General features: G+C 37.6%; 1 protein-coding gene across 1 annotated transcript in view; it reads right to left on the bottom strand.

Moving 5' to 3' along the window:
- Window positions 1–16,058, bottom strand: part of LOC126249795 (P-selectin-like) — an 81,607-nt gene that overhangs the window by 15,196 nt on the left and 50,353 nt on the right. The window contains exon 9 of the mRNA XM_049951483.1: window positions 4,216–4,421. Within this exon, the coding sequence (XP_049807440.1) occupies window positions 4,216–4,421 (206 nt within the window). The remainder of the gene's footprint in view (window positions 1–4,215; window positions 4,422–16,058) is intronic.

Below are 16,058 nucleotides of genomic sequence, written 5' to 3'. Positions count from 1 at the left end.
ACTACTTTTGACCTCTTACTCTACCTAGAAAAGTAGAGCAGCATTTGCCTTGAGCCATGGCTATAGTGGTGTGTTGAGTAATTCCCTGTTTGATATGTTCGAGTAATGCAATGTTATGAATGGGGTTTCCAATTAAAAGCTATGAAGTACTGGCCTTCCTACCCTCACAGCATGGAGGTTGGATATTGAATGGCCACGGAATAGCATATAGTAAATTATGATTGTGTAGTGAATAGTGAATAGTGTTTTATTCATCTCATAACATACAATTTCTAAACATATGATTAGTGTACAGGAGACACGTCAAGAAATGGATAATACAACTTAGGCCTAATCGATACAATAACATTAATATAAACTTTTATTTTTCTTTCCTCCCTTTTGTGAAGGACAGCTACATTTACACACAAGACTATATGTAAATTTATCCTGCTCAAATGTTCAGTTCATCCTTCATGAACTCCTCAACAGTGTAGTAGCAGCATTTGACAAGTATATCATATAGCTTTATTTTCAGTGTCTCTAGCTTCATACTCAGAACATTCTTTCCTTTTAGCTTGTTATGGATTTTCATTGCCATATACTGAGGAGACTGCGCATATAGGTTTAACCGATGAGTGGGAAGCATAAAATTGTCTTTGTTTCTTGTGTTATATGAGTGACTGAAACAGTTTTTCTTGAATAACTCTAAATTGCTATGTAGAAAGATGATAATATCATAGATGTATAAGGAGGGAACTGTTAATAACTGTTGTTTTTCAAATAGTGGGCGACATGATGTCCTTGGATGGGCGGTACACGTTTCTTATTATTCTTTTCTGTAGCTTTAGTATGCGCAATATATTGCTTGAATTTCCCCAAAAAATAATACCGTACCTTACAACTAATGAAAGTAGCTGTGGTATGCAATTTTCCTTGTATTCATGTCTGTTGCACCAGCTAATATTTGCATAGCAAATGCAAAGCTACATAATTTGTTTAACAGGTAGTCAACATGTTTATTCCAATTTAAATTTTTATCTAGGTTTAACCCTAAAAACTTTACAGAATCTACTTCTTCTATATCCTGATTTTTATGAGTTATTTTAATTTCTTGGGGCTTTGACTGTTTTGTTCTGAACTGGACTATGTGGGTTTTTGGGATGTTCAATCTTAATCCATTCAGTTGGAACCATGTTTCTAGTTTGTTCATTGTGTTTATTATGTAGAGAGGGATGTTTTCTGGCTCCTGGTTTTCAATTAATACAGATGTGTCATCTGCAAATAAAATCGATGGAGCATTTATATTGTTCGGTAAATCATTAACATAGAACAAGAACAAAATAGGTCCTAGAATCGAGCCTTGAGGGACACCTTGAGCTACTGTTTTCCATTTTGAATAGTAATTTGCTGCATTTGATGAGACAATTACTCTTTGTTTCCTATTTGATAAGTATGAAGTAAGCCAATTTAGAACATTACCCTTGATCCCATACTTGTCAAGCTTATAGATAAGCAGTGCATGATTTACAGAGTCAAAGGCTTTTGTGAGATCACAAAAGATTCCTGCAACTTTATTATGGTTGTCTAATGATGTGCTGATCTTGTCGATAAACTTGTTAATTGCACCACTAGTATTTTTGCCACGCTGGAAATCAAATTGGTTTTCCGTAATAATATCATATTTCTCGATAAAATTTTGAATCTGCATAGCAGCAGCATTTTCAAAGATTTTTGAAAGGATTGGAAGGAGGGAGATGGGACGATAATTCCCCATATCCTCTCTTGACCCTTTTTTGAGCAACGGTTTTACTTCCGCATACTTCAGCACCTCTGGGAAGCTTCCTTGTTCAAAGGATTGGTTTATTATTTTAGATAGTGGGTATCCTATTATTTTACACACAAATTTAAGGACTTTTGCTAGTATTCCATCACAACCTGCAGAATTTTTGTTTTTTAGTTTTAATATAACTTTTTCTACATCTATTGTTGAAACTGTTATGAATTTTGTGAGGCATTCAGAATTATGATTTAGTCCAAAGGGACATACATTGTTCCCATAATCTGCAACATTAACATCTGGTTTCACTACATTAATGTACCCATTTGTATTCATTTAATTACAGTGCCATCCGTTGTGAAATGAAGAAACTGCTTCAGACTAAATGTATGTAGATTTTGACATAGGATCATAGTCTGCAAATAAAACATGGGGCTTCCTATTGAAGATTTCAGTGTTGCCTCCTGCCACCTGTGCATGGGGTGGGGTGGGGGGTTGAGTGTGGTATCACTGGATTCCCCCTCCAAGACAATAAAATTTCAATTATAACTTTTTTTGATCTGATGTATAGTTTTTGAAATATTTCAATGTCTTCATTTAAAAAGAACACCCTGAGTATCACATATATACTGTTTTACTTATTTTATAAGAACAATTCATTGTTTATAAAATTAAAATCTGCAGTTTAATCACATAAGTTTAAGGAAATGGTTAAAACTGTGAAGTAGATTACACATATATATCCTGATGACACATATAAATAAATAAATTTACATTTTATCATCATGATTCAAACTAAAACACCAAATTTAATCCTGAGAGTTTGTATTTTTATCCAAATGACATACAAAAGGATGCATTATAAGTCTAAGAAGTCATTCATTTTATGAAACGTTTATTTTTATATTTTTAGATTGGATCAATAATCTTTTTTGTGTTTTGACACTATATGTTTACATTTTCAGTAACATCTGTCAGACGTAGTTTTCTAGGTCTGTCATCTGAACTACAGAAAATTTAGATTTTAATAAGAATAACTAGGAAGACTAGTGCTGAAGGGAATATCAAACATAGAATGCTAAGAAATTAACTGAAGTGGTTCAGTTGAATAATACATTTATAAATTTGTAAAGACAAGGAATCCAACTTATTTCATTCTGTAATTGTATATAATTAAAATTCTGCAAAATGGAAAACGGGATACAAACAGCACTAACATAGAGTCAGTACATGGAATTAGTCAAAACTACCAAAACTCCACACTTATGACTAGAATTTCTTATACTGATCTTTATCAGAGATGTGTAAGTCACACACACACACACACACACACACACACACACACACACACATATATATATATATATATATATATATATATATATATATATATATATATATATATATATATACACACACACAAACAAACACAAACATACACACAAAATTCAAGCTTTCGCAACAAACTGTTGCCTCATCAGGAAAGAGGGAAGGAGAGGGAAAGACGAAAGGATGTGGGTTTTAAGGGAGAGGGTAAGGAGTCATTCAAATCCTGGGAGCGGAAAGGGTTACCTTAGGGGGAAAAAAGGACAGGTATACACTCGCACACACACATATATCCATCCACACATATATAGACACAAGCAGACATCAATGCTGCTTGTGTCTATATATGTGTGGATGGATATGTGTGTGTGTGCGCGAGTGCATACCTGTCCTTTTTTCCCCCTAAGGTAAGCCTTTTCGCTCCCGGGATTGGAATGACTCCTTACCCTCTCCCTTAAAACCCACATCCTTTCGTCTTTCTCTCTCGTTCCCTCTTTCCTGATGAGGCAACAGTTTGTTGCGAAAGCTTGAATTTTGTGTGTTTGTTTGTGTTAGTTTGTGTGTCTATCGACCTGCCAGCGCTTCGTTTGGTAAGTCACATCATCTTTGTTTATATATTGGCCCCTAAACTAGTCCCTCAGATATTTCACTGGATAATACCTCTCTATTATGAAACTATCACAGAAAACATTGCTATGCAAAGAAAAATAATAATAACTTAATTGACATTACTGGTATACTTAAATTTACTTTCTCTTACGTTTAAAACTATACATGAAAGTAAAAAGATGGGCAGCTTCTAGTGTTTAACAAAATAGATATAGCAAGGTGAAAGAGGACTTGTTTTCAGACTTTGTTGTTATCAAGTAATATAAGAAACCTTTTGGAGATAAAGTGGGAAGAGACTAATGTGGTTAATCAAGATTTTGTATGTCATATCATATGACTGAATAACTATATTCATAATTTAGAAGTGCAGTAACTGATGAGGTACAATTTAGGAGAATTATACCTCAAGCACCAAAATAAAATGTTTCTGTAAATCTCACATAAGACTAATATAAGAGGAAAATAAATGAAGAATGTTTGTGCATTAATATACTTTCTTTTACAATACCATAACTACTTACATACAAGTGTTGCACCATTAGCTGCATTTTGTTGTATTTCATCAATTGCCAGATTCAATGCCACTAGGATACTTGTACCACCCCCTTCATAAATGAGCTGACCAACAGAGTCAACAAATACACAGGTGTCTGTTTGGAGTAGTGGGATGTCTACTGCGGCAACATTACTGAATGTAATCAAGCCTGCTGTTCGATTTACTGATAGCCTGAAAAAAAGTCAATTATTTTCAATAATAAGCAATGCTATACAGTACTGACAGTTGAACATACGTGAATTTTTCAATGTATGTCAGTTACGTGAAGTTAAAGACAAACTTTGCCCATAGTATAGTCTAGACATTGGATGCACACATATGTTGCTTATGCATTAACATTGTGTACTGTTCATGACTAAATGAACTGAGTCAAAATTATTTAATGCCTGTTGCCTTAAACACAGAAGTTAGCCAGTAGCAAATTTACCCTTGTGATGAAGGAAATGGTCTGATACTAATGTAGATGATCATCACTGTCTGCTGGACTAGATTCATTTTCATCCTTTTGACTGAGTTTTCATGTTCATTTGATTAGTTCATTCATCATGTTCTGCAGCTCCCAGAAGAAAGGAGCACAATCAGAAATGAGAAATGAATGAAGGGAAAAATAAACAAAAGCAATCAGATGCTGGAAACAGGCTCAATACAAAGTCACCAACAAAATGTTACAGAGTTATTAAATGTACAGAACAATATAACATTATCAAATGATCAAAATTGATATGTAGTGAAGATAACACTTGATTGGCAGTGGATAAAACAGGCACTGTCTGCATTCATTAATGAATGACACTGCATATATCTTCCTTATTAGCCTCAATTTCAAGTGTATTTGCCTGCATGAGCAAATCAGGCCAAAAACTAATTTTTATATTAGAAGCATTTGTTATTTATACTAGCCCTTTACTTGTGGAGTCTCCTGCATATGCATATGGCACTTATACTGCACACATCGCCTGCTTTCCCTCTCTCTGTCTGTCACCTCCACCTTCCTCTCACTTTCCCTCTCCTTCTTCCATCAGCTCTCTGTTTCCATCTGCTCCTACACATCTCTCCATCCATTTCCTCCTCTTCCCTCACTCCATCCATTTCCTCCTCCCTCTCTGTCTATGTCCTCCCCCTTCTCGCACTGTCCATCTCCTCATCCCCTGTCTCTGAGTCAATTTCCTCTTCTCCACTCTTTCTGTCCATATCATCTTCCCACCTCTCTCTCTGTCCATTACTTCCTCCTTCTCTCTGTTTGACCATCTCCTCCTCCCCACTTTCTCTGACCAACTCGTACTCCTCCCTCTCTCACTACCCATCTCCCCCCCCCCCCTTTTTTCTCTCAATGCTCATCCGTGCCTATGCAAATGTGCAGCCCCTAAGAGACATACCAAAACTACCTGCACAACATGCCTATCATTAAGGGCAGCTTATCTGTCAGGCACAGAAAACACTTCAATGCCCATTTCTTTGCTGCTGTCAGAGCTAGGAGGTTCTAACCCCACAGTGCTGATTCTCATCTAGCAAGCAGTATGTGTACCAAATTTAGTTGAAATTGATGTAGTGGTTCAGGAGGAGGTCCCATCCAACATATACACACAGTGTGTGTGCGTGTGTGTGTGTGTGTGTGTGTATGTGTGTGTGTGTGTATGTGTGTGTGTGTGTGGGTATGCTGAAAAGTAACGCCTCAGAATTTTTTATTTTGTTCTCAGTATTCGTTGAGGTATTACATGTCATGCACATTACTCATTCAACTTTCCCACTTCGCTAATACAAGTTGCAACACACAGCCATAGAGTTCTCTGAAGTCTAGTGTGTAACATGACAGTATCTAATGAAGCTATGTCAGTGTGTGAGAAATGGTGTGCTGTATCCAAGTTTCTAACTGTGGAGAATGTGTCTCTAATTAAAATCCACAGAAGAATGAAATCTGTGTATGGTGATGATTGTATCCACATTAGTAACATGCAGCATTCGGTTGTTCTTGCTAGTAATGAAGAAAATAATGGTGGTGCTGACCTCAAAATGTGAGACAGAGCTTGGACTGGATGACTGTATGGCTATTGACAAGACTCATCAGAATCAGGATGATGATCTCATCAGAGAGGATAACATGGACACAGCTCTCAGGTAAATGTGGTGTATGACAAGAGTGCATACAAGCCATTGTCACAGAAGAGCAGCCAGAAAACTGAGCTCACTCGTGACATGAAACAGAGGAGATTCGGTATCTGTCAACAATTTATTTTGAGTTTTGAGTGTGGTGCTAATGTATTTCTTAACAATTCTAACAGGTGATGATGAATGCTCAGTCCACCACATTTACCCCAAAAACAAGAGAGCATCAATGGATTTCTACCACAAAGCATCACAGACACTAGAAAATGGCCAAGACCATGCCATCAGCAGGCAAAGTCATGTCTGTACAGTCCTAACTTGGCCTCAGCCAATTTTCATCTGTTTCCAAAACTTAAAGAACACCTTCGAGGACTTCACTTTGATAGTGATGAAGCATTGCAAGCAGAGATGTGGTTGTGGCTCCATCAACAAAGTGAAACATTCGACAGTGATGTATCAACAAACTGGTCTCTCATTGGAAAAAATATGTTTGTTGCTAGGGTGACTACCTTGAGAAATACGTACATATTCATGAAGAATAAAGAGAAACTGTCACCATGTGTAAGTGGGCATTATCTTGCTGAAATGTAAGCCAAGGATAGCTTGCCATGAAGGGCAACAAAATGAGACATAGAATATTGTTGACATACTGCTGCACTGTGAGGGTGCTATGGATGACAACCAAAGGAGCCTTGCTATGAAATGAAACAGCACCTCAGACCATCACACCTGGTTGTCAGGCTGTATGGCAGCAACCGTCAGGTTGGTATCCCGTCACTGCCTAGGGCATCTCCAGACATATTTTCAGCTTCAAATCTCATTGACTGGAGTAGAATTGTGTTCAGTGGTGAGCCCCACCTCAAACTGAGCCCCCATGACCAGCTCGGGATTTTGACACTCAGACATGCCAACTAGATAGAATTTGCTATGATATTCCTCAGGTGGACTTTCAACAACTATTTCAATCAATGTGAAGCTGAATAACTGCTTGCATAAGAGCCAGAGGTGGACCAACATGTTACTGATTTGCTCAATTTCTGAAGCTCTTGCACAATACAACTCTACTGGTTAACATCAGAGCCAATGTCTTACTGCTTCAGTAACCTACTTATCATGCATAGCTGCTTCCCATGGAGTGCATCAGTCATTAGGTCAAACAAGAAGTAGAAAGTAGGAGACCCAACCCAGGCTGTAGGATGGATGAGGAAGAACAGTCCAATGAAGTTTTTTGAGCTCCTCATCAATGTACAGGTTTGTGTGAGGCCCTATGTTGACTTGGGGAAGGAGAAGTTCATTTGAATTTTGGTGGTGGTGAACATGCTGAAGTCATTTCTTCAATTTCCTGAGGATAGCACTATAAACTTCAGAGTTGATAGTTTCACCATGGGGGAGGACATCAAACAGAAAACCCTTTTGGAGTCCCAGAAGACCATCACCATGACTTTACTAGCTGAGAGTGCAGCATTGAGATTTTTCTTTGGAGGAGAGGTGGTGTGATGCTACTCCATGGGTTGCTGTTTTATTTCCAGTTTGAAGTGACGAACTCATGTTTCATTGCCTGTGACAATGTACAACAAAAACCTGCAACATTTAGCCTTGTATGCACAACCAGCTCAGCACAAATGGTCCTCCATTGCTCTTTATGGTCTTCTGTTAGACAGTGAGGAACTCAACAGGCACACACCTTTGAGTCCCCCAACTGGTAGGCAAGTCTGTCAGCACTACCAACAGAGGCATCCAATTTTGTAGTGAGCTGTTCGATTGTGATGCATCAATCACTTTGAATTAGAGTGTCTGCATGTTCCAACATTGCAGGAGTAACAGCTGTGTGTGGATGGCCAGCATGTGGGAGATTGGATAGGTTTGTGTGATCTTGTTGCAATGATGACAGGTGCCTCACCCAATGACCCACCATAATCTTGTTCACTGCCAGTTCTCTGTAGACATTCTGTAAGTGCCTAGTAATATATGTGATGCCCTGGTTTTCTGAAGAAATAAAACTGAATGACAGCTCTATGCTTGGAACTCATCTCCACTGCAGATGCCATTTTGAAGGATACCCATCATAACTTCATGCAAATGTAGGTGCTGAACTAGACACTTACATGCACACACACACACACACACACACACACACACACACACACACACACACACACACACACACACACACACACCTATATATAGACACACAGGGTGCTTTACCTAACATTACCACTGGAAACACCTCTCAAACAACAAACACTGAATAACCAATTCTGTAGACAGAAAGTGAGAAGAGGGGCTGGTGTAATTGGTTAATACAAACCATTGAGAAATGCGTGGAAGTATGATTTTTAACACACACTTATGTTTTTTTTAATGGAAACCTGTTATTATTTTTAGTATAACTGAAAATAGAAACAAATACTTTATCAATGTTGTTTGTTACACTGTAAAGTGTTAATAACATCCAGAGTAATTTGTAACATGAATTTGGCACTTGAGTAACTCCTCAGCAGTTCAATAATGTGTATCAGCGAGAACCGAATTAATTAGGGATACAAAAAGAACAGTGATGTAACGCAGGTATAGAAGAGACATGAACAGCATATCACGTCCACATGTTAACATTTTTATTAGTCTCTATCTCTGAAGAATACTGTATGGCACTTTTTTGTTAGAAGAAATTGTACATTAAGATGAGAACGTAGTTAAACTTACAAATTCGTTTTTTGTTTTCAATTACAGAATGTAAAGGAGTGTGTCTTGACATTTCAGGCCAATAAATGTTCAAATTAGTGCCCATCATTTGCTGCACACATTTGCAGTCTACCGTGTAATAAATGTATTACATGACACAATACATCTGGTGTAATGATGCCACAGGCTGCCTGAATATGATGTTTCATATCCTCTGGGGCTGTAGGCACATCACAATACACGTTTTCCTTTAACATACCCCACAGAAAGAAGTCTAAAGGTGTAAGATCAGGACAACGGGCTGGCCAATTTATGCATTCACCACGTCCTACGAAATGTCTGTCAAACATTCTGTCAAGGGTCAGCCTACTGTTCATTGCAGAATGTGCAGGAGCACCATCATGTTGATACCACATATGTCTATACATTTCCAGTGGGAAATTTTCTAGCAGTGTTGACAGATCATTTTGTAGAAACTTGACATATTTTGCAGCTGTTTAGGTGCCTTCAATGAAGTGAGGACCAATGAGATGGTCACCAATTACTCCGCACCATACATTTACATTCCATGGCCACTGCGACTCTATCTGTTGAAGCCAGCAAGGACTGTCCACGAACCAGCAATGCATGTTTTGAAAATTCACTGCACCATGATATGTGAAACCTGCATCATCGGTAAACTGGTAGAACTGCAACGCATTCTCTGTTAATGCCCATTGACAGAAATTCAGTTGATTATTAAAGCCATCTCCACGTAATTCCTGATGCAGCAGCACATGATATGGATATAATTTGTGATGATGAAGTATGCACATTACACTACTTTGATTCATTGCACTGCATCTAGCAATTTCATGTGAACTTATGTCTGTGTTATCAGCAACAGCAGCTAACACACCAACAGCACCTGCTTCTCCTGTGATGGGTTTGTTATGGACGCCTTCACGTGTTACGACCATACCTGTTGCATAAAATTGTTTGTAGATATTTTCAAATGTGCGGCACATTGGATGATCTCTGTCCGGGAACCTTTCTGCATACAACCTGCAGGCTGCAGTTGCATTCTGTATACACTCATCAAACATGAGTGTCATCTCTGCCTTTTCAGAGTCAGAATAAACCACTTTCACAGTGCTTATGACAATGTGCACACCATTGTACTTGTGACCTTCTCACAATCCTACTGTGGATACTTGTGTTCTTACTTGAGTACAGTGCACTATCACAGATGTCTGGTAGCACAGTGTACTACAGTTATTCTGAGTACAAGGACTAGTTCAGCAAGTATTACATGCAGACACTGAGGCAGCCAAACTTGTAAGCATCGTAGTCTTCGTAAACATACCCCTACAGATCTTCTTTGTTACATCATGTGACTGAATGTCTGATGTTTCAAGCATCAACTTTATGTTACAAATTGCACTGGATGTTCTTAACATTTTACACTGTAACAAATGGCATTGATTAAGCATTTGTTTTTATTTTGAGTTATGCTAAGAATAATAACAGGTTTCCATTTCAAAAAATGTAAGTATGTGTTGAAAATCTTACTTCCATGCATTTCTCAATGGTTTGTAACAACCAATTCCACCAGCACTTCTCCTCACTTTCAGTTTGTGGAATTGGTTATTCAGTGTGGTTTGGGAGGTGTTTCCAGTGGTAATGTTAGATGACTCACCATGTATATACATACACACAGGGTGATTCACAAAGATATGCAAGTATTTGAATGTGTTATTCTAGAAGTAAAGCTAAAGAAAAAAGTTCATATAAACTTAGGTCCACAAATGTAAACGTAGACTTCTGGGTTGCAGTTGCCGAAACGTTGAAATTTTACAGATGACAATGTGGCCTCAAACCCAGAAGAACTTTATTGACATAGGTCCACAAATGTTTAGTTACGGAGTTATGGCTAATAAAAGATTTTGCTTGAAATTTAGCAACTTTGTTAATATGAAGCCATTTAAAAACTGTACAAAGTTAACTAAAGCACAATTTACATTTATTTTGTTGTTATTGGTCTGGTGAATCTAATGAAACATGTCCCAGAAATGTATCTGCAGTAGTTTTCCAGAACCTCCAGAGAAGCAAAGATTACTATAAACGTAAATTTGTTTACTTTCCATTAATAATGTAGAAACGTTTATGTCATTGTTGGCAACCATTAGTGAGTTGTTTCAGTCATTTTCTAACCTTGAAATGAGTTAGTTTTCTGCATTGTTCAGTGAAAGAACATAACAACAACAGTGTATTTATGTGAAACCACATAGTAACTGTTTTAGTTTGTAGATTATTTATGAAACAGGGACGCCTTTCAAATTTATGACAGAAGAACACACCTATATAGTCTTTATTTATGGCAATTGTGATGGTAATGCTACGGCTGCAGTTAATAAATATCACGTACATTATCCAACTCAGAGGATTCTGAATGCATGAACCATTAGTAGAGTATTTCGAATGTTATGGGAGACAGGTTCTCTACCTAGAAATCACTGTTCAACATAGCCTGGGTACCAGTACGTGATGTATCTCTCAACGTTTAAGCATGTCACAATATAAGGTATGGCATACACTGAAGTACAATAATCTGTATCTTTACTATGAACAAATGGTGCATCATTTTCATCCAGGAGATCCTGCCCTTCATTTGGAGTTGTGTAACTGGTTAAATACTAACTGGCAGTTACACAAATATATTTTATTTACTGATGAGGCACAGAGATGCTATAAACAATTTACATAACAAGCATGTGTGGTCTGATGCAAACCCACATGCAACAGTGCAACATAATTTCCAGCAGTGATTTAGCATAAATATGTGGTGTGGTATAATCAACACACACTTTATTGGACCATTCATTTTCCCAGGACATCTAACTGGTGAGACAAACTTACAATTCTTTAAAGATGAAATGCCCTGCTTGCTCAAGGATGTTCCACTTTCTATGCAACTGCAAAAGTATTTTCAACATGATGTCATGCCTCCACATTTCACCAACTCCGTTACTACACGTTTAAATGAACATTTTCGCCAGAAATGAATTGGTCATTGTGCTACACGTCTGTGGCCACCCAAATCGCCCAATTTAACACCAATGAAAGACATAGTTTATGAGGACAAAGCCAATTCATGTGGCGCATTTCTTGCTCATATTATGAATGTGAAAGGTGAAATTAACAGCATCCCTGTGAAACTGAAACGAGCAACAAAATCTGTTCATACACATGCAGCTAAATGCATTGAACTCGGTGGAGACATTTTGAACATTTCTTGGGAATGTATTGTGAAACTGTATGTACAATATACAGCTTCCTTAACACTGAGCTTTAATTTTCCTGGTTTAACGTTAATTCACATGTGCTATGGTATAAATAAAAGTAAATTATCTGACACATCTATACAGTTTCAGTTAACCTTACTACCATCATTTTTCCAAAATTAAATTCTCTAAAACTTCTGTTGAAAACTTTGTGCAATTGTCTGGAATTTAAAAAAAATTGGGCCAAGTAGTTTATACGAGGTGTGTTTTATTAAAGTAAGGTATGTTTGAACATAAGTACACAACGAAGGTTATTTCAAAAAAAGTAAATTTATTTTCAGAAAGTACATACTTCACCCTATTTTTCAACATAGTTGCCAATTTTGTTGAAACACGTATCATACTTCTCAACCAATTTTAAAATACCCTCTTCAATTGTTGTCATCATTGTAACAGTTGCCACTGAGGTGTTGTTTGAGGTGGAGGAACAGATGGTAATCACTCGGCACAAGATCAGGACTGCAGGGTGGCTGGTCTAAAACTTCCCAGCCAAAACTGTCCAATAAATCACAGGTCTGACCTGCAGTGTGAGGTCTTGCATTGTCATGGAGAAGGACAATTCCCTTTGTCAGCATGCCGCATCTTTTGTTTTGAATCACTCTGCGTAGCTTTCTCAGGGTTTGGCTGTATGCTTCTGCACTGATAATGGTTCTTCATTGCATGAAGTCTACCAACAAAACACCATGCCTATCCCAAAACACCAAAGCCGTGATTTTGCACTGAGACAGAGTCTGTTTGGCCTTCACCTTTACAGGTGAGTGTGTGTGTGTCTCCATTCCATGCTCTGTTGCTTTGATTCGGGCATGATACGCGAAACACATGTTTTGTCTCCAGTTATGATCTAATTCAAGAAGCTGTCACCTTTTTCATGATAGCGAGTCAAGAACTTCATCGCACACTCAAATCTTTGGTTTTTGTGGTTGTCTGTTAGGAGTTTTAGGACCTAACGGGCACACAGTTCCCTAAACTTTAGGTGTTCAGAAACGATGTTGTAAAGCATTGATCTTGGCATGTCAGGAAATTCGTTTGAGAGACCTGTTATTGTGAAGCACCAGTTCTCATGAATCCTCGCTTCAACTGACGTCACCAAATCGGTCTGTAATCAAAGAGGGGCAACTGAAGCGGTCCTCATCATGGACGTTGTCATGGCCATCTTTGAATTCTCATACCCACTTACGCACTTTGCTTTCACTCATAATAGTATCACTGTACACTTCGCAAATCTGTTGATCAATTTCTGCAGCAGACAGTTTCCTTGCTGACAAAAACCATATCACTGAGCAAACCTCACACGTGGCGGGCGAGTTGATAGTCTTAAATATTATGAAAGCACAGAACAGAACCATACAGGTTAGCTACAGAGCTGAAATTGAGAACAGTTTTTCCCGATGCATGCTGGTACACAACGCATGCACTCATTGAGGAATGCACATAAACTACTAGTGTCTACAAGTTCAGAAAGTACAGAATTCTGATTCATGTCTGGCTATCCTTGTCTAGGTTTCCCACAATTTCACAAAATCTGTTCATGCTAAACAGCAAATTAAATATTGCCCATAAGTTATGTTTTCTCTAAAACACATGAAAGTCACTGTAGTCAGTAATACATGTAACACATGTAAAGAGACAGTACAGTTGCCAGGAGAAAATGACTCTCTGTAAACCAGTTCACAGCAAAATGTCAGTAGAAAGCTCACAGTCAATCCATATAAGTTCCAATAACAGAAACAAGGTGGCACATGGGTTGTTGTCAGTAGGGCAGTCTAGTGGATAATGAGTGAGCAGCATAATGTGTGATGAATGCCAAGTGAGGTGCTCAGGCTGTGGTGGTGGCTTTTTGTGGCATGTGATATCACATGGCATGCCTACCATACGGGAGACATGACTACTTCAAGGGAGATCAAAATGAAACCAAATCCTTGACAGCAGACAAAGGGTGTAGGAAGCCAAAAACCATTGTAAGGATAGCTAATCAGTAATGTACAATGTTACTTATTAACTGATGAGTTGTCAGAAAAAGACAAGAAATTTTGCATCTGCATAATATCAGCTAATGAATGAAAGTTGTTTGTAAATATTCTCACTGATAATGGTTGCACCAAAAGATGGTTAGGCCTGATGTGAAAACTGCAATACTAAGTCCCATCTTTTAAAATTGCCTTACTGAAGAGGATCAGAACAAAGTTCCCATTCTTGATTATTACAAGAATACACAAATGACAGATATAGAAATAAATTATCACACAACTGGAGCTGGCTGGAGTGGCCGAGCAGTTCTAGGCGCTACAGTCTGGAATGGCGCGACTTCTACGGTCGCAGATTCGAATCCTGCCTCGGGCATGGATGTATGTGATGTGCTTAGGTTAGTCAGGTTTAAGTAGTTCTAAGTTCTAGGGGACTGATGATCACAGCAGTTAAGTCCCATAGTGCTCAGAGCCATTTTGAACACAACTGGAAAACAATTGAAGATACTTGATAGAGAAAAAGGAATTGATCTAGATGCAACATTAACTTAATTCTGTATGAAGTACACAAAATAACTGGCCCTTCTTCTAGCAACAGTTCACACTGATATTAATTTATTGTATCATCTGTATTGCATCAACTCCTAAACAAATGTTGTCAGGAAGTGATGGTATTCCAGATTACATCATAAAGCAATGTGTTACAAGCAAGTCACTGCCTCTTACAAATATAATCAACTCATCTTTTCTGACAGGTACATTTATTGTCTGAATAAAAATTGCTAAAGTAATTCCTGTTAATAAGAAAGGAGACAAATGAAATATAGACAACTATTGTTCAATTACCTTATTATCAGGCTTTAGTAAAATCAAAGAAAAAGTAATGTATAATAGGTTAATTAAATAGGTAATATATAGAATAAATATGCATATATGTTACAAAGAATTAATAAGATAAAAATAAAAATTTTATTACCCATGAGCATGACACAAGATAAAAGGAAAAGATTCATGTCAAGTCAGAAGTACATCAGCTTATAAAACTTCCATTATAAATACTACTATGCAAATTTACAATAGTCTTCCACATAAGATAAAACTAATATCAGAATTCTCACAATTTTTTTTAAACAGCGGACATTCTTATTAGATCATTGCTTCTGTTCAGTAGCAAAATTTTTAGGACATTTGAGATACAAAAGACTTGAAACAAGACAGCACAGCTACTGCAAGTAGTGCAAGCCCTCTTAGGGATAAAGCTTAGTGAAAGAATACTGATTTTGTACCTAATGTGTGTGTGTGTGTGCGTTTGTGTGTGCGCGCGCACGCATGCATGCACACACTGAGACATGTGTGTGCTGTAACCCACAATCTGGAAAGATTTTTTTTGATGAATGAATGACTTTATAAATAGTAGAACATATTTTGTGCTCATGTATGTGTGTGAGATAAACAACAGTATCTGATGGACATATTAAGTCTACAAACAACAGTAGTGTGAAAACCAGCTTGCTCTGTTTATTTATAAGATTCTCAACACTGCAGGTAGTAGACCCAAGACCATGATGTATTTCTTGAGCATTCTATATTAATCAGTGTGTAAACAAAATACTTTCTTACTCCATAAAATTAAAGACCACACAGATCTATCGTTAAGAAAAATGATGAAAGTAATGGACATCAGTGATGCACCATCGGTATTAAGTCGAGAATCACACATGATAATCCAGAAGACT

The sequence above is a fragment of the Schistocerca nitens genome, chromosome 3, assembly GCF_023898315.1.
Source record: "Schistocerca nitens isolate TAMUIC-IGC-003100 chromosome 3, iqSchNite1.1, whole genome shotgun sequence".
In the NCBI taxonomy this organism is placed as follows: domain Eukaryota; kingdom Metazoa; phylum Arthropoda; class Insecta; order Orthoptera; family Acrididae; genus Schistocerca; species Schistocerca nitens.
This window is presented reverse-complemented; position numbering and strand designations above follow the sequence as displayed.